This window comes from Solea senegalensis, linkage group LG2, assembly GCF_019176455.1.
Source record: "Solea senegalensis isolate Sse05_10M linkage group LG2, IFAPA_SoseM_1, whole genome shotgun sequence".
Classification (NCBI taxonomy): domain Eukaryota; kingdom Metazoa; phylum Chordata; class Actinopteri; order Pleuronectiformes; family Soleidae; genus Solea; species Solea senegalensis.
The window spans coordinates 1,037,802-1,057,493 of record NC_058022.1 but is presented as its reverse complement, the minus strand read 5'-3'; the positions used below and the strand labels follow the sequence as shown (position 1 = coordinate 1,057,493).

At 39.6% G+C, this 19,692-nt stretch overlaps 1 protein-coding gene across 2 annotated transcripts in view; it reads left to right on the top strand.

The window, feature by feature from the left end:
• Nucleotides 1-18,592, top strand: part of LOC122759256 (radixin) — a 32,264-nt gene extending 13,672 nt beyond the window's left edge. For both annotated transcript variants that reach the window (XM_044013977.1, XM_044013986.1), the window contains exons 3-15: nucleotides 4,504-4,587; nucleotides 9,012-9,107; nucleotides 9,952-10,074; nucleotides 10,197-10,348; nucleotides 11,184-11,267; nucleotides 11,566-11,712; nucleotides 12,197-12,293; nucleotides 12,409-12,572; nucleotides 13,467-13,597; nucleotides 15,904-16,064; nucleotides 16,814-16,906; nucleotides 16,996-17,205; nucleotides 17,375-18,592. In XM_044013977.1, coding sequence (XP_043869912.1) covers nucleotides 4,504-4,587; nucleotides 9,012-9,107; nucleotides 9,952-10,074; nucleotides 10,197-10,348; nucleotides 11,184-11,267; nucleotides 11,566-11,712; nucleotides 12,197-12,293; nucleotides 12,409-12,572; nucleotides 13,467-13,597; nucleotides 15,904-16,064; nucleotides 16,814-16,906; nucleotides 16,996-17,205; nucleotides 17,375-17,539 — 1,707 coding nt within the window. In that variant the 3' untranslated portion in view covers nucleotides 17,540-18,592. The remainder of the gene's footprint in view (nucleotides 1-4,503; nucleotides 4,588-9,011; nucleotides 9,108-9,951; nucleotides 10,075-10,196; nucleotides 10,349-11,183; nucleotides 11,268-11,565; nucleotides 11,713-12,196; nucleotides 12,294-12,408; nucleotides 12,573-13,466; nucleotides 13,598-15,903; nucleotides 16,065-16,813; nucleotides 16,907-16,995; nucleotides 17,206-17,374) is intronic.
• Nucleotides 18,593-19,692: the final 1,100 nt, after the last annotated feature.

The following is a 19,692-nucleotide window of genomic DNA, read 5'->3' as shown; positions in this document are numbered from 1 at the left end:
CAGTCTTTCCCAAACCTCTAGAAAATGTTGTTCTCAAATACCTGGTTTTGTCCACAAACCAAAATGATTCAGTTGAATGATTTCTGTGTTTTACGGAACAAAGAAACCAGAAAATATTCACATTTAAGAAGCTGGAAAATCTGATTATTTGATTGATTATTAAAAAAGACAAACAAACAAACCCTGAACTGATTATAGTTAACGTCTCTGACTCATCATCATCATCATCATGATGTGTGATTTTATATTTTTGCTTTGCCTGCAGTTATTTTTAACACATTCCAGTAAAGCAGTGACTGGGGTTTAGTTGAGGTTAGAGGAGATGGAGGGAGGGTGAGCTTCACACCCTTCCTCTAATTAGTTTTAGTGAGTTGGATAATTCCCATTATGTGAATTAAAATGGCCCCCTGAAATATTTAAAGCCTCCTCCACCACCGACTTGCTGAACACCCCCTTCCTCCTCCTCCTCCTCTCCTCCTCCTCCTGCAGCAGCCCCCGGCCCCCGGGGACACCATCACCACCAGAGAGGGCAACATGTGCAAAACGCAGCACATAAATCAATAATGCACGACGTCCCGCCACCACTCGCACCGCGGATGAACAGGCCTGATGTGTGTTGTTATTATTATTCACACTCACACACTCACACACACACACACTCACACAGGACGGATGTGTGCACATCAAACAAACAAAATTCCGTGTTAGGAAACATGTTTAATCACAGGTGTGTGCTGGTGTTTACACACACTCTCGACGCTGATGAGTGAAACATACAAACGTATTGGAAATCAATTTGTCTTCATCAAGGATTCTGCAGCAGCAGTGGTCGTCCACCTCAGGGTGTGTGTCTGTGTGTGTTTAATGTTTGCATTGTCTCCTCTTCTCTTTTTTTCCTTCCAGGTTCTCTTTGTTTCTGCCTTTGTTCAGTTTAATTCCATCCCATCATTCATCTCCCCTGTTCCATATCAGGGAAACTGTCTATAATGTTCAGAAAAAAGTGGTTATTAATATTTAGGGATATCACAATCTTTCCATTATTTTCTCGATTAATTGGTTAATAGTCTTTCCCAATCCTCAAAAACATAATGTTCTGTTATACGGAGCAAAGAAATCAGAAAATATTCACATTTAAGAAGCTGAATAATCTGAAAACGTGATTAATCCAGCCCTAATGTTTATATATGTATATGTATACATGCACGTCCTAGCTATTAGGGGTGTGAATCACGCGGTAACCTCTTATGCGTGATACGATACGATATGCGATACATGGTCCACGATACTAATGATATCGCGATACGACGATTCTGTGATGATCAGAAAACATACATACATACATACTGATGTAAATGACAAAATGAATAGGAATTTAACTTCCTGTGTCTCTTCGTTATTTATAACATGTAGTGACAACTAAATAGTAGACTACTGTTTATAAGTAGTCACACACACACACACACAGCCCACCTGTTGACTCAGACATATTATTTAAAGCCGTTTGAAGTTAAGCTGGTTAGCAGAGGCTTTAAAGGCAAACAAGGTCCACGTTGTCTTCTTCACGTCTCTTCATCCTCTTTCATCCACTCATCTTCTTAACATGTCCCGTCTGACACTCGTCTCTCTCCTCATCTCCACTCATTTTAAGCTGTGTTTCCATCATGGTACAGTAAGGTTTGGTAAAGTCATTGTGCAATCATTGAGGTCAAGGAGGCAGCAGCTCATTCAGCCTAGGGTTGCAGTCACGATTCTCCAAATCCTCGAGGGTTAGGGAACCCTAAACAATTTTTTGACTTGTCCAGTTTAGTTCCTTGGTTTTAGGTCATGTTGACTTCCCATTTTCGATTGTCTACATCTTATACTTGAATCCACATTTGCTTTCAAAGGTCGAGATTGTGACGTCGTTTTGATCGATATTCGATCTACAATCGAGAAATTGTGCAAACTGTGAATCTCTGGCCCTGTTTGGTCTAGGGATTATTATTATTTTTGATTGCGTTCATAAAAGCTTATCTTTTAACCCCTGATTTCCGGTGCATCGATTACCGAAAGTGATTGAATTTACCAGGGTCCTTGAATGCGTCTCGTTACCTGTTCCTGTTAACGACATAATGTGAACCCTGCATTACTTTCACTAGCTCTGATGCGCTGGAGTTTACAATGTTCGAATATTTGATGAAAAATACCATTGAATTTTAAATTTAGCATTTTTGCTAGAAATGCCCATCTGTAGTCCATCATGACCTCATCACCTCAGGTCAGGGTTCATCCTCTGACCTCATCACCGCAGGTCAGGGTTCATCCTCTGACCTCATCACCTCAGGTCAGGGTCCATCCTCTGACCTTGTCACACTGACAAGTGAAGTGTTTAAATCCTTCTTCAGGCCCGCGGCCCGACGGGGCTTTTTAGGAAATTACATTTAAAATCAGCCCTCAAGGGCGTTGCTATGGAAACCTTATCAGCCAGAGAACAGAGACGTAACACGCACACACTCACTCACTCACGGTAAACCATGACAGACACGTGTGAAACTGCCGTGTTTGTACAGCTACTCTTTCATTCATTCACACAGTCTCAACAAAACCGTTATCCCTAACCTTTACCATAACCAATTAATCCCTAACTCAAACCTTAACCTAATCTTAGTCCTAAACTTTAACCAGTTCCACAGAAATCAGTTGTTTATGATAAAAAAGTGTCCTAAAGAGGCAACAAATACAAGTATAAATACAACATTCATAGGACATAATGCATTCCTGCACCTATCCCCTTAAACTTAACCATCACCAGTAAGTGCCTAATCTTAACCTTTAAACTTACCTTAACCCTAAAACCAGGTCTTAACCCTCAGAAGGTCCGTTTAAGGGGTGACGGAATTTGAGGAGCAGCCAGAAAATGTCCTTAATTTGCCAAATTGTCCCCACAACATATGGTGTATACTTTTTTTGGTCCTCACAAAGATGCACATACAAGAACTCGCACACATTCACACACACACACACACACCATATGGTTGCGTTCTCACACTTAACCCCACATGGACTAGACAAGGCAAGCTGTATGTCTTTTTAATCTGGTGGTGAACACACACACACACACACACACACACTGCTCATGCAGCAGTTCATTCTTAATGCAGTTTACAGGGTTTTTTACTGTCCCATTATTCCCACCTCTCTCCCTCTTTCTCTCTCTCTCTTGTTCACTCTCCAAGTGTTTCTCTCTCCCTCTCTCTCTCTCTATCTCTCTTTCCCTCTCTCCCTCTCTCTCTCGTTCACTCTCCAAGTGTTTCTCTCTCTCTCACTGTCTCTCAGGGTCACCTGAGGACAGCGAGTTTGTTTCACTGCAGCACAGACCAGCACCGCACCACACACACACACACGCACACGCGCACGCACACTGGTGTTGGTTTCTCTGTAACAAAATGCAGACACACACGAAGAGAGGCTGAAATTAAAGGGTAACTCACAATAACGATATGTTTCAATAATCCATATATCAGAAGATAATCCTGTAACAACACAAATAAAGAAAATGTCCCTAAAAAGATAAAAGTGCAGGACGTGTTTTCTTTATTACAATTGTATACAGTATTTTACTCTTTTATTGTTTTTTTTAGGTCTTTTAGATGTTGTGTTTCTACATGTTTATGTATCTCTGAAATACAGCACTTTGGTTCAGCTGTTGTTTGTTTTTAAAGTGCTTTATAAATAAAGTTGGAGTGGATTGGATTGGATTAGCGCCACCAGTTAGTCAGAGGAAAATGCTGCTGGTGGAAATTCTGTGCTGTAAATGCTGTAAACTCATGTTTTAATTCCTTTTTATTGTTGGTAAATGACATTCAAATCAAGTTTCACTTCAACATTACACAGGTTTTTACCTGAATTTAGTGAATCCAGTGTGTTTTGAACGAGGTGAACAGATATTTATACATTTGTGCACATGTTTATCTATTTTCATACATTTATTTGTTAATTTCTTAACAGCATCTGCATCATTTCTATATAAGATGCAAACAGGAGAGACAGACATACGTGTATTTTAAATAAATACTTATTTATTTATTTTACCAATTTTGTACATTATTTACTATTATAAAGGTGTTTATTTTACCAATTTTAACAAGATGGTTTTTTTTACGTCTAAATGTCACAAACGACCACAAACAACTCCCAGAATTCCTTTCTGCTGCAGCTCCGCCTCTCCCCCTGCTCCACTGCAGCTTTTCCAGTGGCAGTGATATATTTTCATTTATGTAGTTCTGCATGAATAATTCAAACGTATGCGTATGTTTGGAGTTGTTGGGGTGCGTTTACTACTCGAGTCAAAGTGCATAAAAAAAAAGTAGAATAATGGATTTAAAGGGGCTGATTGTAGAACTACTTTACTAGGTATTTTCTTTTCTTTAACGATTCCTTCATTTCTTACATTGTTTTCTTTGTTTCAAGCCTAATTCATCCACTCATTCATTCATGAATGTTGATTTTTCTGTGTGTCTGCAGATCAATGTGCGCGTCACCACCATGGACGCTGAGCTGGAGTTTGCCATCCAGCCCAACACCACAGGCAAACAGCTGTTTGACCAGGTAACAATTACACTCTGATGCTATGAAGTGTATAAATGTGAACATGTGAACATAATTCAGTAAATATTAGAGAAGTGTCCAGTATGTGACCTTCAAGAGGGTTTTCATTGACAGAAAGTGAAAATACGACCCTTTTAAGTCAGTTTGAGACAAGGGTCTTGCTTTATGGATTCTACGGCAGCCTGAAAGGACAAACCAGTTACAGTTTGTGTATTTTGCAAATGAAGGTTACATCCTTTCTGGTATGTGAAGGCCACTGTAGTTTCATTAGACACATTAGATGTGGATAATTCTTACACACTGACCTTTAACTGCCATTGGTTGCATTATTAATAAAGACTAAATTTAATCATGAAATTTACGAGGTTTCTTGAATGCATTTTTTCAGGAATTCAGAATATTTTTGTGTGAATAAGGTTTTTGTGTGTGTGTGTGTGTTCTTGTATTTGTAACCTTTTTAGGACCATTTTCTGTCATAAACACTGACCTTGTCAGGACCTGTAGTCCTCACGGAGACCAAAACCTGGTCCTAATGAGGCAGAACCTGTTTGAGGCAGAACCAGAAATTTAGGGCCAAGGTTTGAATTGTGGTTAGGTTGAATGGAAGTGAATGCAGAGTCCCAAGAAGAGCAGCTGTGCAAACCTGCGTGTGTGTACCAGTGGGTGCTTGGCTGGGTCTGGTTCTGGGTTGGTACTGGTTCTGCACAGAGATGACATACAAAGAACTCTTTGTCTAACTGTGTGTGTGTGTGTGTGTGCAGAGTGTAAAGTAAAGGGCAGCTTTCAGAGTAGTTTCATGTCATGTCTGTTTTCTCTCTTTTATACCTGTAGATCAAATCACACGTGTGTCATATGAGGCTCTGTATGTTCCTCTAGCTCTGTGTAAATCTCACTTCTTTTCTTCTTTCTTTTTTTAGCCATAAGAGGACCAAAACAAGTGTTCAATTAAATACCACCACCATTTATTACACTTTTCAAAAACTTAACAATTAAGTGTGGTTGTAAGAGGTTTAATGACACATGCTGTGTCAGCAGGGACACCAAGAAAAGCATTCACTCTCCCACACCAAAGTCCATAGAGAAAAACAGCATTTCTATCTCACAGGGACTCAGGAGCTGCTGCTGTAAATTCAGACGAGAGATTTCAAACTAACACATGTGAGAGGCAGCAGTGGATCAACAACTCCTGTGTGCTGCGATGTAAAATAGCTGGTTTTCTCTATGGGCTTTGGTGTAGGAGAGTGAGTGGTTTACAAAGTGACACAAATCTCAGTCTCATGAATGTAAAAGTGAGATAAAGTGGTGGACATCCATCAGAGAGTGTCCCTTTAATGTGTCACGCGAGTCTGCGTGTAAGTCATACAAGTCATACTATGTGTAAGTCATACAAAACCCTGATCTGTCACTTTAAACACGTGATTTTATTCACTTTGATTGCATCAGGTGGATTTTAGATGTATTAGAAAGTCGTATTAATAGCTCTGATGCACACACACACATGCACGCGTGCACATACACAGCTGACTCACCAGATCTGAATGTTTCGGCTTGCTGTGTCCGCGTGCGTCGTCATAGCAACCGGCTGTCACACGTCCAATGATGGGTTCACACACGCTCCTGCTGCTCCTGCTGCTGCCATAATAGTAGCATAAGTGAATCAGCGGGTGGTTGTTTTACGGTCGCACAGTTTATATTTATATGTTTTCACAATCTCAGTTTTATATAGAATTACATATTTATACATATGTTTAGAGTCTCATGTGAGTGCAAACATGATTTAATCAATCTGTTTCATACCACATTGGGCTGCAACTAATCATTATTTCGTCATTAATCGTTATTTTCTCGATTCATCCATTAGTTGTTTGGATAATAAAGCGTCCGCCATCCTGAAGTGTCTTGTTTTGACCACAAACAAAAATGATTCAGTTTTTAATGATTTCTTTGTTATATTGAGCAAAAAATATTAAGAAAGAAATAAAAGAAAGAAAAGTAATGATAATAATTTGGTATTTTTTACACCGGTTGATGGGTTTGGTTACACTTTAAATAATAATTTTACATAAACGGTGATAATATAATTTTTTTTTTTTAGTATAACTCAAGTTTTTTCTTTAAAAATAAGTCTAGAGGGCCAAATTAAACCTTTGAATGGGCCCCACTTTGGGCAGCCCTTGTGTATAGGTGGAGATAAATGAAGCTAATAATCATTAGCTTCATTCCTTCATCTCGTCAGACTCTCAGACTGTGAACCTCAGGAGACAGACGGTGAAAAGTGAGCGGTCAAACAGGTGTCGAGGTAACGACACACACGTCAGTGGACACGGTGAGGTCTCATGTGTCCATCAGGAGCTAAAAATAAATAAAATAGATACAGTAACGCGTGATCTGTGACGTGTACATGAATTATCATGGGTGTCAAATCTTTTAAATATATGTTTTATTACATATTTCCTGTTTCCTGTGCGTAAATCACTGCAAGCTGTTAGCTCCACTTAAGCTAACAACTTTAGCTAACATCTGAGTCAGCAAATGTGTTCTTTCTGGGAAAATAAGAAAATAAAATCATTTTTGGTTTTGACCGCCTATTACACCGCTATGTTTTTTTGTATATGTGTGTGTGTGTGTGTCCTTGTATGTGTTGCCTCTTTTCTGTCAGGACCAGTAATCATCATGGAGACCAAAACCTGGTCCTAATGAGGCAGAACCTTATTTCTGAGGGGACTAAGATTTGAATTGTGGTTATGGTTAAAGGTAAGGGATTTAAGGTTTAAGGGTTAGGGTTAGGCTGTCCAGTTTAAGTTTAAGGGGCTCGGCATTATGTCTATGAAGTTTTATGTGTGTGTTCCAGGTATTCCTCATGTTGTGGGGACCTAAATCTGTTCACACAGTCACATTATGGGGACAAAAATCAAATCCCAAATTATTGCATTTTGAGGTGAAGTTAGGTTAAGGTTAAAGTTAGGCCAGCGTGTATGTGTGTGTGTGTGTTTGTCAGTATATTCTAATAAGGAACTCTTTATCTTAAAACTGCAATTGTGGTCCTGGCGACATTAGTTTATCAAGACTTTGTTGGGTTTTAGATTTAGAATTATAAGAATAAGTCAGGCTTAGATTAAGGGTTAGACATTTATTTATTTGTGATGGTTGAAGTTTGGATAAAGGACTGTGAGTGAGTTTATCTTCCATAAAAGATTCCTGTTCAGTGCTGCAATCAGCTTTATTCTTTCGCGCTTTCGCTCTCTCCTCCTCCTCCTCCTCCTCCTCCTCTCATTATTCTCTGTGCTGTCGTTCCCAAACACATTCATCCTGGTTCTGAAGCGTCACTTCTTAAATCTGCTCTCAGCATCCGCATAGCTGTTCTCTGCAGAGCGCATTCCCTGCCCCAGGTCCTACACACTGTGTGTGTGTGTGTGTGTGTGTGTGTGTGTGTGTGTGTGTGTGTGTTTATTACATGTATTGATTGTTGCTGCATTGATTACATAAATAATTATTCCCTCAGGGACTCTCTCTCTGTCTTCTTGACATATGTTTTATTCACATTATTTGTTTTGTATAGTCACATAAATGCAATGATTTATGAAAGACGTAAATATTCAGTCCTGTAAGATCTAATACATGGGCGACATGGTTTATATTATCTAAAATAACAATGTCATTTATGTATATCCCTGTCATGATAAATCTATTTTGATTCAAATCTCCCTCTTTTATATGTTTTTGCAATGCTTTTTTTGCTTCTGTAATTTTCTGTAATTTCCCCTGCTGTGGGATTAATATAGTCTAATCTAATCTATAATGGGGGGGTCGACCAATATCAGTTTTTCAGGGTCGATATCGATGTTATAAACAATATTATGGCACACATGCATTTAGAGTAATCGTTAAAATTACACGTCTAAAATCTCTAATATCAGGCCGTTAATTGGTCTACCTCCTATAATCTAATCTAATCTAATTATGAAAAAGTTTATAATCTGGAACGTTCTTATCAGATTTATCTTCTTCCTGCTCCTTTTCATTCTTGTTTAGGATTATTTTTTTTTTATTATTATTTTTTATTAATATATATATGTGTTTGTTTTTTTCTCTTTCAATCCAATCCAGTTTTATTTATAATTATTATTTATGTTTATACCAAAGTGCAGGACATACTATAATAATACAAATCAACAATAAGGGGGCTAATGAGGGCGACAGGTCACCACATAAAAGCCAGTAAAAAGACGTTTAAAAAAACCCACAACAATACAAAAGAAAAATGAGATAAAACACACGTAGGAAACGGAAACGACTCAACTCTGGGTTAAAAGTGTGTTGGGGGAGGGGCGGTGGCCTGAAGTGGAGTGGGAGCTCATTCCTTCTTCAAGAATGAAATAAATAAACACATGAATAATCTGCTGTGTGTGTGTGTGTGTTTTCAGGTGGTGAAGACGGTGGGATTAAGGGAGGTGTGGTTCTTCGGGCTGCAGTACACGGACAGCAAAGGCTACGTCACGTGGCTCAAGCTCAACAAGAAGGTGAGAGACTCTGAAGACGACACGATCTTCATAAATCACGTCAGAATAATGTATTATTAATCCCTGTGGAAACTGGGTGCTATTAAATTTGCTTCTTCAGAATTAACACAACAAAAAACCCAGATTAAATGAAAAATTTGATGCAGGATATGAATATGACAAGAATAAGAGTTCTATGAGAGTAACTGTTTTTTTTATATAAGTAACACATTATATATTGCACATTTTTTTAATCCTTTCTTAAAGTAAGATCTTTGTAAACTGCTGTTTTTAATCCCACTCTAATATTCTATCTGCAGACAGCTTTATAATCCACACTTTCAAAATAAACTGTGAATGCACTGTACTGTATAAAGTGTAGACTGTTGCCCCCTGGTGGCCCTTACGTATACCGCAGGAGGTAGACCATACGAAGTTAATTTCATGTTATTGTGATTTAATATGAACTTTATGTGTATGTTCTGTGAGTCTGGTGTCATCGTATTTGTGGACCTCTCACATTAAAACATGGGGGAACATAAATGATGAGACTCTTCATCATGTTAAAGTGCAAACATTGGACATTTATATATCGATTGTTGGCGTCACAGGATTTAAAGGTGGCAGGTTTACAGTAATAATCTGAATAAACTTAATTATTATAGCACTTTGTACACAGTCCTTTGCAAGATAATTAAAATAAAGTGCTCAACCAGACGTAAAAACAAAGGCTATTAAAACATCTCGATTATAAAGACCTGGCCAGAGAAAAAAAAATGAATGAATATGAATTTAAAAACGTTAAAAGTGATAAAAACACACACATGTAAATGAACTAAAGTTGAGTAAAACCTTGTTTGTCCAGGTGACGCAGCAGGACGTGAAGAAGGAGAATCCACTGCAGTTCAAGTTCAGAGCAAAGTTCTTCCCGGAGGACGTGTCTGAGGAACTCATCCAGGAGATCACGCAGAAGCTCTTCTTCCTGCAGGTGACTGCTCCAACAGCACACTCTAGTGGTCAGAGCGTGACGCTGACGCCTCCCCATGCCCCTACTGTCATGTTTATATATGTTGATGTTGTGTTTCGTCTCCTCCTCCTCCTCCTGCTCAGGTGAAGGAGGCCATACTGAACGATGACAACTACTGTCCTCCAGAGACGGCCGTGCTGCTGGCGTCCTACGCTGTCCAGGCCAAATACGGAGATTACAACAAAGATATTCACAAGCCAGGTTACCTGGGCTCTGACCGGCTACTGCCACAGAGGTACAGCGTGCGTTCATATATATGTATATATGTATATATATATGTGTATATATATATATATATATATATATATATATATATATATAGTATATATATATATATATATATATGTATATGTATATATATATATATATATATATATATGTATATATATATATATATATATATATATATATATATATATATATGTATATATGTATATATATATATATATGTATATATATATATATATATATATATATATATATATATATGTGTGTGTGTGTGTACATATATATATATATATATATATATATAAATATATATATATATATATATATATATATATATACAGACGTGTGTGTGTACATATATATATATATATATACTGTATGACATACGGAAAAGATCTATAGTGATACATGCTTTTATTTTATAATTATCATATATATAATAGTATCATTAACTTCTGTGCCTCTTGCAGACTCAACAGCACCTGAACGATTAGATTAGATTAGATTAAATTAAAATAGATTAGATTAGATTATTTTGGGTTAGATTTCTGAGTAAATGGTGCCAGTCACAATGTCACACTGGAAAAGGTGAAAATCACCCACATCTCGCATGAACCTAGCTTCTATCTGAGACACTAAATAAATAAGTAAATCAAACTTTTGAACATGTGATTTTTTAATATTGTTTAAATATTGTTATTTCTTACATTAAATGGTAAAGTAAAATCTGCTCATTGTCTGATAATGATGTAGAAAGCTCTGTGGGTTAGCTAGCGGCTAACCGCTAACTGGCCAAGAAAATGTAGGTTTTACACCTTTGTGTGTGTGTGTGTGTAATTTAGAGTTCTGGAGCAGCACAAGCTGACAAAGGAGCAGTGGGAGGACAGAATACAGTCCTGGCATGAGGAGCACAGGAGCATGCTCAGGTAAGAGCGTTTGATGCGAAGTATGCGTATTTACTGTATGTCATGATATATTATATCATAACTTCATCACTGTATCATCAAACCATCGTTACAATTATATTGTAGCGTTGTCATGTCAAGCTAGTGGCTAACCTCCTGCGGCTAATTCCAGAGCTAACAAAGTTTGACCGCTAGCTTTATTCAAATGGTGCGGCTCTGCTGACACCAACAATAGTTTCTTTGTATTTTTATAATATGCAATGACAATAAAACTAAAATCTAAATCCACATGGAAATGATCAGAATCACATATGTGCAGGGAGGACGCCATGATGGAGTATCTGAAGATCGCTCAGGACCTGGAGATGTACGGCGTCAACTACTTTGAAATCAAAAACAAGAAGGGAACGGAGCTGTGGCTCGGGGTGGACGCGCTGGGCCTCAACATCTACGAGCATGAAGACAAGTAAGTGAATCTCACACACACACAATATATATATATGTATATATATATATATGTGTATATATATATATATATATATGTATATATATATATATATATATATGATACAGTTATATTAACTTAGTTTTTATATTCAGCAGAAAAAAACAGGATTATTCATTTTTAAGAAGCTGAAATCTCAGACATCATTTTATAAAACATCCCTTACAATATGTTGATCGACATGAATGCATGATATTATCCGTATTGACTTGAAAATGTATTATGGGATGTCGGCAAACACACCAAAAATGAAGAAAATGTATCTGCTGTAACATGAATTTGGACGCCAGGAAAAAAAGCTTATATCGATATTAGTTCCCGATATATCGGCTTCAAGGACGACGGCAAAAAGTCCAATTGATTAATAATGAATAAACAGTTGCAGCTCTTATAAATAAAGTGTCTAAAACACAAAGCTAAACAAATCTCACGGCTCTGTCCTCAGGTTGTCGCCAAAGATCGGTTTCCCCTGGAGCGAAATCCGAAACATCTCCTTCAACGACAAGAAGTTTGTCATCAAACCCATCGACAAGAAAGCTCCAGTAAGTGACGCTGGACGCTCAATTCACGCGGTTTATATTGTTTGTGTTTTGTAAACGTCGTTAAAAGCCTCTCTGTGTGTGTGTGTGTGTGTGTGTCTGCTCTCTGTCTCTTCAGGACTTTGTGTTTTACGCTCCTCGTCTGCGCATCAACAAGCGCATCCTGGCGCTGTGTATGGGAAACCACGAGCTGTACATGAGGAGGAGGAAGCCCGACACCATCGAGGTGCAGCAGATGAAGGCTCAGGCCAGAGAGGAGAAGCACCACAAACAGATGGAGAGGTACGAGCGGCACGAGCTGCTCCTCCTTCATCTACCCTCACTGTTTCATTTAATCCTTCTGGAAAGTTCTTCTTTAATTAAAGGCCCGTCCACATGGAGATGGCGTTTTAGGACTGTAGACGGTATTTGAGAGGGAAAATCTCAAACCGCCGGCCTTGTGTTTCCGTGGAACTTTAGGGAAATGATGACGCCATAATCCCAGGTCTTTTAGCGTTTATATTCTGTCGTGACTTTTATATCTGAAATACCTTTGTCTCTGTCACTATTTGTACTATTTATGCTGCTATCTTGACCAGGACTCCCTGGAAGAAGAGATCTTGTATCTCAACAGGACACTTCCTGGATAAATGAATGAATAAAAAATAATCAAATAATTTAGTTTTCTTATGTTTTAATACACCGATGACTTATGGGTTCTTAGAAACGTGCACAAATTGAGTTTAAGGCTTCAGTTAACGATTATTTTCCTAATTGTTTAATCTGGTGATTATCTTCCAGGACAATGATCACATTTAAGAAGCTGAAAAATGAGAGAAACAAACAAAAAAAACACTTCAAAATAGTCAAATTTGTGTTTTTAATGAGAACATACTGCGTGTTTGCCTTTGTTTGAACAGTAGGGGGCAGTGTTTGCTTGGTGCCGAGTTGCTGCTGCTGTTAATGAGAAAAAGCGAGCACCAAATTTCACTGTATAGATTAACAAAAACTGAGCTATAAATCAAACAAATAAAGTGTTTAACAGGTTTTTGTAAAGTGGACCAACATATTCTTACCCTTCTGTATCGGCTCCTTTTATTCTGGCTGTTTTTTTAAGAAATATGTCGGATAAGTGAATCACAATGTCATCTTATGCATTTATGTGTGACCGTTGTCTCCCGTGTTTGCTGGCGACAGAGCGCAGCTGGAGAACGAGAAGAAGAAGCGCGAACACGCCGAGAAGGAGAAGGAGCGGATAGAGCGAGAGAAGGACGAGCTGATGCAGAGGCTGACACGGATCGAGGAGCAGACGCGGCAAGCTCAGACGGGTAAGACACGAGACACACACAGGGGGACAATTTGTGGTTTTTGAAAACCTCTCTTGCTATGAAATCAATGTTTGCAAGATTAGTGAAAAGGCGATGTGAACGTGATAAAATCCATGTTCTTTTGTGGTTTTTTTATACATTAATTCATACAGAATTTGAATCGGTCATTGAAAGTGCTTGAATTTTGTGTTTATTAAGAAGTGAAGTTCATATTCAGGTAAATGTCTCCCTTGTTTGTTACGACGCCACCTACTGTTTCACGCCCTGCGTTGCTTGATGTACGTAGATATCTGAACTTCAATGGGGCTGAACCATGTTACATTTCATTTCCTGCCAAATCTGTAATCTGCATAAGATCTGGATGAAATTTAGTCTGATTGTAGAGTGTGTGATCCTGATTACACACACTAAATTCTGTCAAAATCCAACAAGTTTTGACAGAGATGCGATTGTTTCTTTCACAGTTTTGCCCACTGAAATAGAATGGGATTTCTTGAAAGTTTGACACTGTTTTGTAATGTCATCAGTGAGCGGATTCTTACCAAAATTGAATGGGAACATACTTGGGTGATCACCTACCCATCACTAAAATTTCAGCCTGATCTGTCTAAAATTGTACAGGTGTAAAAACATAAGCAGCACTGTAAGAAAGTATGTGATGCAGTGTTGGATATGTCAAAAATATTGAGAATACTAAACCTATTTCACTGTGTTTGACATCAATCTTATGACTGTAAATAACTGTACAGAAGACAGAGAACGACACAGCATAAATCCACACTTCCGCTCCAGATTTGCATTTTTGAACGTGTTCCAGAAATGTTTACTTTTGTTTGTTGTACACAGACTGCAGCTGGTTTCACAGGTTCATGTGAGACCATTTACAGAAACACACACACACACACACACACACACACTTAGGTCCTTAAACGAAACAAATCCGCTCACATTTCTGCAGATTTGCATAAAGTGGACACTGTTTGACGTGTTGTTTTTGGTGTCTGTGGCCGGGTTCAAGCCTCAGGCGGCTGCAGACTCTGCCTCACATAAATCCTCCTGTGAAAGTCATACAGCTGCAAGGACCCGCATGTCGTAAAGTCATATTGTACAAAGAGATTTCAGAGAGAGATAAGTTTTCAAGCGCCTGACTTCACATGCAAAGGTGTGAGAAACAAAAATGTTCCATTTAAATGGGGAAAAAAAAAATAAAATCAGACCTGGAATTAAATCCTGGGAATTTTAAAGCTGAAGAGACGACGTGTCCTGACAGAAAAGACACTAATCATGTAAATTGAACACTTTGAGTGTTTTTGAAAGGGAAGACAGTTTTATTTTTTACAGCACTTTTAAGATTCAACAGCACAAACACGGAATATAAATCAAAAGATTGAAAATGTAATCTGTAAATTGAGATTAACACACTGAACGCTATCGGAACAAATCCAACAATTTCTGAAAGCTGACAAGTTGCACGTCAAAGCGTGTGGTTATTACGATAATTTCACTCGGGCTGTTGCAGAAAGCTGGAGAATCACATAGTTTCCATTTTTTTGGCCTGTTATTGCTCATTGAGACAAATACTCAAATAAACTTTAAATATGTTTTATACTGTTAGAAATTCAATTCCTTCATTGTAAATTGTTAGACGGAGCAGACGGACATTTTAAGCTTAGGTGTTAAAGGGTTAAGATTAATTCAAGTCCACATGAAGCAGAGATTCTACTCCTCATACTTCATAGATATAAGAAATTAGTGGCTGAATATGTGTGGGAACATAAGTTATGGAGTTAAATATGCGGCTCTATGACACACTAGTGACATTACATGTGTCACTAGTGTGATATTTAGCATAACTCTCCTCTTCAAACGCTATAAAGATATAAATTAAACTTCATTTTATGGCTGTGTTTTCATTAAAATGATTTTAATATTGGGAACGTTCAGCAAGTTGAGGTGGGGACCCAAAATTAAACTCCCACAACCCATCTATGGGTCCAGACCCACACCTTGGAACCACCGTCTCTAGTTTGCCAGCTAGCTGAGACGTCTTTGTCCTGAAAATGTGTCTTAGTTGACGCTAAAAGAACACTCGCTGTCTGCCCACATAAGATTTGTGTTGCATCTAAATTATTTTTTGACACACATTTTGGCTTCAAGAAATATTGCATATATTGCAATTTTGATCAAATTTAGAGTAATTGTTCAACGCAATGTTGAATCCTTCAGGGCTAACGGCTAAAACAACAACTGAAAGACAGTATTTTCCTGCTGAAAGCGTAGTATTCAATGTAGATGTTTGTGTGCAGAGCTGGAGGAGCAGACCCGCAAAGCGATGGAGTTGGAGCAGGAGAGGAAGCGAGCGAAGGAGGAGGCGGAGCGTCTGGAGAGGGAGCGGCAGGCGGCGGAGGAGGCCAAGGCTCTGTTGGCTCAACAGGCCGCCGACCAGATGAAGAACCACGAACAGCTGGTAGCTGCACTCACACACACATCAACCCACGCAGTGTTTTTACTTTTCAATACGACGTTTAACTCAGGTAACACTGAGTCTGTAGGAACACTGACATACACACTCTCTCTCAGCGATGATATGGCCACCACAGCAGGGACAGGAGAGGAAAACCCAATTTTAGCCCCTTAACAAAAGACTAATCTCAAACAATCTGTGCCTGCTTATGTCAGTGTGGTCTTCAGGATGTGTTTACTGCTCTCTCTTACCATTAAACAGTGTTTATTATTGATTTGTAACATGTTCAATCTCCCACACCAAAGCCCATAGAGAAAATCCGTGATTTTATATCACAGCAAACAGGAATTATTCCTCCACTGCTGCCTTCATCACTAAGCTCAAATGTGTTATTTAGTGATTTTGGTGTTTGAAATCCTTTGTTCAGATTTACCTCAGTGACACAAACTCACCAAAGGTGGCAGCAGTAGACGAGCAGCTCCTGTGTCCCTGTGAGCAAAAGACACTGATTTTCTCTATGGGATTTGTTGTGTCAGATTAACCAGTTTACAAACATCATTTCCCAGTTGGAAAGTGTTTATACCTTGAAAACTGACTTTCCACGTTGGCAAGATTATTGAGTTTGATCAGTTTCTTAAAAAAATGAGAAGTTGCTAACTCTGCCTTTGTCATACATATATATGTATATTTGAAATTACATCATGCTTTGAAATGGGAACTTTCACTTTCATGTGTTTTTTAATTCCCAACAGGCTGCTGAATTAGCAGAGTTTACTGCCAAAATCGCTCTGCTTGAAGAGGCAAAGAGGAAAAAAGAAGAGGAAGCGACCGAGTGGCAACACAAAGTAATGTTATCCCTGTACTTGTGTCACGTTTGTGTGTGTCATCTGGGAATTCTCCTTCTGATTTCTGTACTCTTTCTCTTTTTTCCCAGGCTCTGTCGGCGCAGGAGGACCTGGACAAGACCCGGGAAGAGCTGAAGACGGCCATGACTTCTCCACCGGCGCCAGAGCACGACGAGCAGGACGAAACGAACGCAGAGGCGAGCGCCGAGCTGCTCAGCGACGGCGTCTCCAGCCACCGCAGTGAAGAGCAGCGCGTCACCGAGGCGCAGAAGAACGAACGTGTCAAGAAACAGCTGCAGGTAGAGCATAAATACTTAATAATATACACTACAAGTACTTCAATTCTACAGCTGTTTTTGGGTGAACTAGATGGGGCCTAGTGTTGAACCTTGTGGTACTCCTTAAATGTAAAACGAGTGGTAACTAAACAAGATTGTCATCTAATGTCATCCCTGTCTCGTTTTCCAGGCTCTGAGTTCGGAGTTGGCCGAGGCCCGGGACGACACAAAGAAAACACAGAACGACATGCTGCACGCCGAGAACGTCAGAGCGGGGAGAGACAAGTACAAAACCCTGCGCCAGATCCGCCAGGGCAACACCAAGCAGCGCATTGACGAGTTTGAGTCCATGTGAGAGGTTCGGACGCAACGATGAAGAGGGGGACAGCTTAGTCTCGCTGTCATGTCAATGCACCACTTCTCATTGTAAAGCCCAATAAAAAACCTGCTTCCAACCGCGGGAACCCGTCCTGGAAGAAGACCAGCTGACCGGCTTTGTAGCTTCAGCCTCGCCAAAGCTCTGCCCAGCAGCGGTTAGCCAATCAAACCGCCACCTGCTTTTTTTTAGGAGCTCCGCCCCCTCCCACCCCCAATGAAGCACACACCTTTTAATCTGTTGGAAAAAAAAAAAATAGCAAGCAGCGCACTCTGTCGAACACGGACGTCTCATCTTTTACAATACTGACAATTTTAATGCTTGCATGTAGAGAAAATGACAGAATTGGTTGATATCAAGCGGCCGTTTGTGGCTTTTTGACGTTGCTGGCACACGTGTCCATGAAGCTTTAATATCTAACTTTTACTTCTGTTGTCAAACAGTTGAAATAATTTGTTTAAACAAGAAAAAGAAGGGAAAAAATAACACCAATTTTTTTTGTCTCATTTCCTCCGTGTCCGTCAGTGAAAGTTCATTTCTGCTGGCGGCGTCGTTGGACATCGGCTGATTTATCAGGTTACAAACGCTCACACTCAGGAGCAGCAACGCCGACTTTAATGTGCTTGTTTTTAACGCTAACTGCGCTGACGTTCTCCTTCCACTCAGACTTGTGTTCAAATATATATTTTGCCCCCAAATAAAGAATGAATTTATATTTCCAACCGTGACGCTGCAGCATGATCTTCAGAGTCCTGACTGAGACCAGAACCGGTAGAACTGGGTTCACAGACAAACGACGACGAGTCGGAGATGCACGTTCAAAACCTGACACGCTGTAAACATAAAGGAAAATCTGAGTTCTGCAACTGAGTTTGTCATTAAGGTGTTTTTGTGCCGGCAACAGGCGGGACGGACGACTCGGTCCCTCCCAATCTTGTAAATGTGATTTCTTAAGAATGTTTTGAGGGTTTGTCACAAACATTCACTTGGACTCAAGGATGAAGTAAAAGTACGTTTTGATTAATACAAAAAGGAAACATCTGTTTCTCTGTTAAAAACGGAGATGGGCGGAGCCTTTCGTCCGTACTTTGCGTTCGTCATTAGCCCTTAAAGGAGCTGGTATACTTCTGCGCACGGCGCAAAATGCATCATCAACGGGCCGATAGGTGGAGAAGAAGTCGCCAAGGATAGTCATCCAAGCCTCCACCTGGCGACCCTCCAAACGGCTGAGACCCGACGGGCCTTTCCGCTGTGAGCCACTCGAAACAGACGTGACCGAGGGAGATGAAGCCTTGTTCTTTTTCTTTGGTAGGAACATGTTCTATATCCTGCCTCCGGACGTGTACCCCCACCCGATGGTGAAGTGGGATAGTAAAGGACCCTGAGGCGCAAGTATACCTTACTGGACTAGAGTAAATAGTCCAGTAAGGGCATTTTAAAATGGCTGCCAGAAAATGGAGAGTAACTTGCCAGTAGTCGTACGTTCCACAACCACGAAATCCACTTGTGTTTCAATCAATTTTCGGACCAAGCACAATAAATTAACCTCTTCTCCTGTAACTTGGTACCCGGTTGTCACTGCAGTCTTGGTGAAGTATCGCGCAAACGTCCATACCAACACACAAAGACGCACAGGGTTGTGTAGGGTAGTGACGGCGATGACGTTCGAGATGGACGTACGTTGAGTATATATATATACGTCTTTCTATACAAGTCTGGTTATTTCCACTGGAAGAGAAGAGAGGGTTGGTGGAGTTACTGTGTTTCCGTTGAGTGGAACAGTTTGTTTGGTTTGGTTTGGTTTGCATACAGGATTGTATGTATTTTTTTGCGTTTCCATAAGGAACGGTAAAAAAAAAAAAAACATTCCAAAAGTTCCATTCTTGGGCTACCAGAGTAAAATAATACGGTATGGTCGAGCTCTACACGCGACGGTTAGCTGTTTGGGTAACAGAACCCGCCCACACCCCACCTACCAAGTAATGGTACTGTTCTGTCAGAAGCTAGCCTGACCCAGGACTACATCATTCCAAACCGTACCAAGCTGTCCCATTAGAAGCATCACACAAATTTTTTGAAGTTGAAATTCTCCATCTTCCGTTGCGTCCGTCAGATTCTTATTGCGTTTGGTG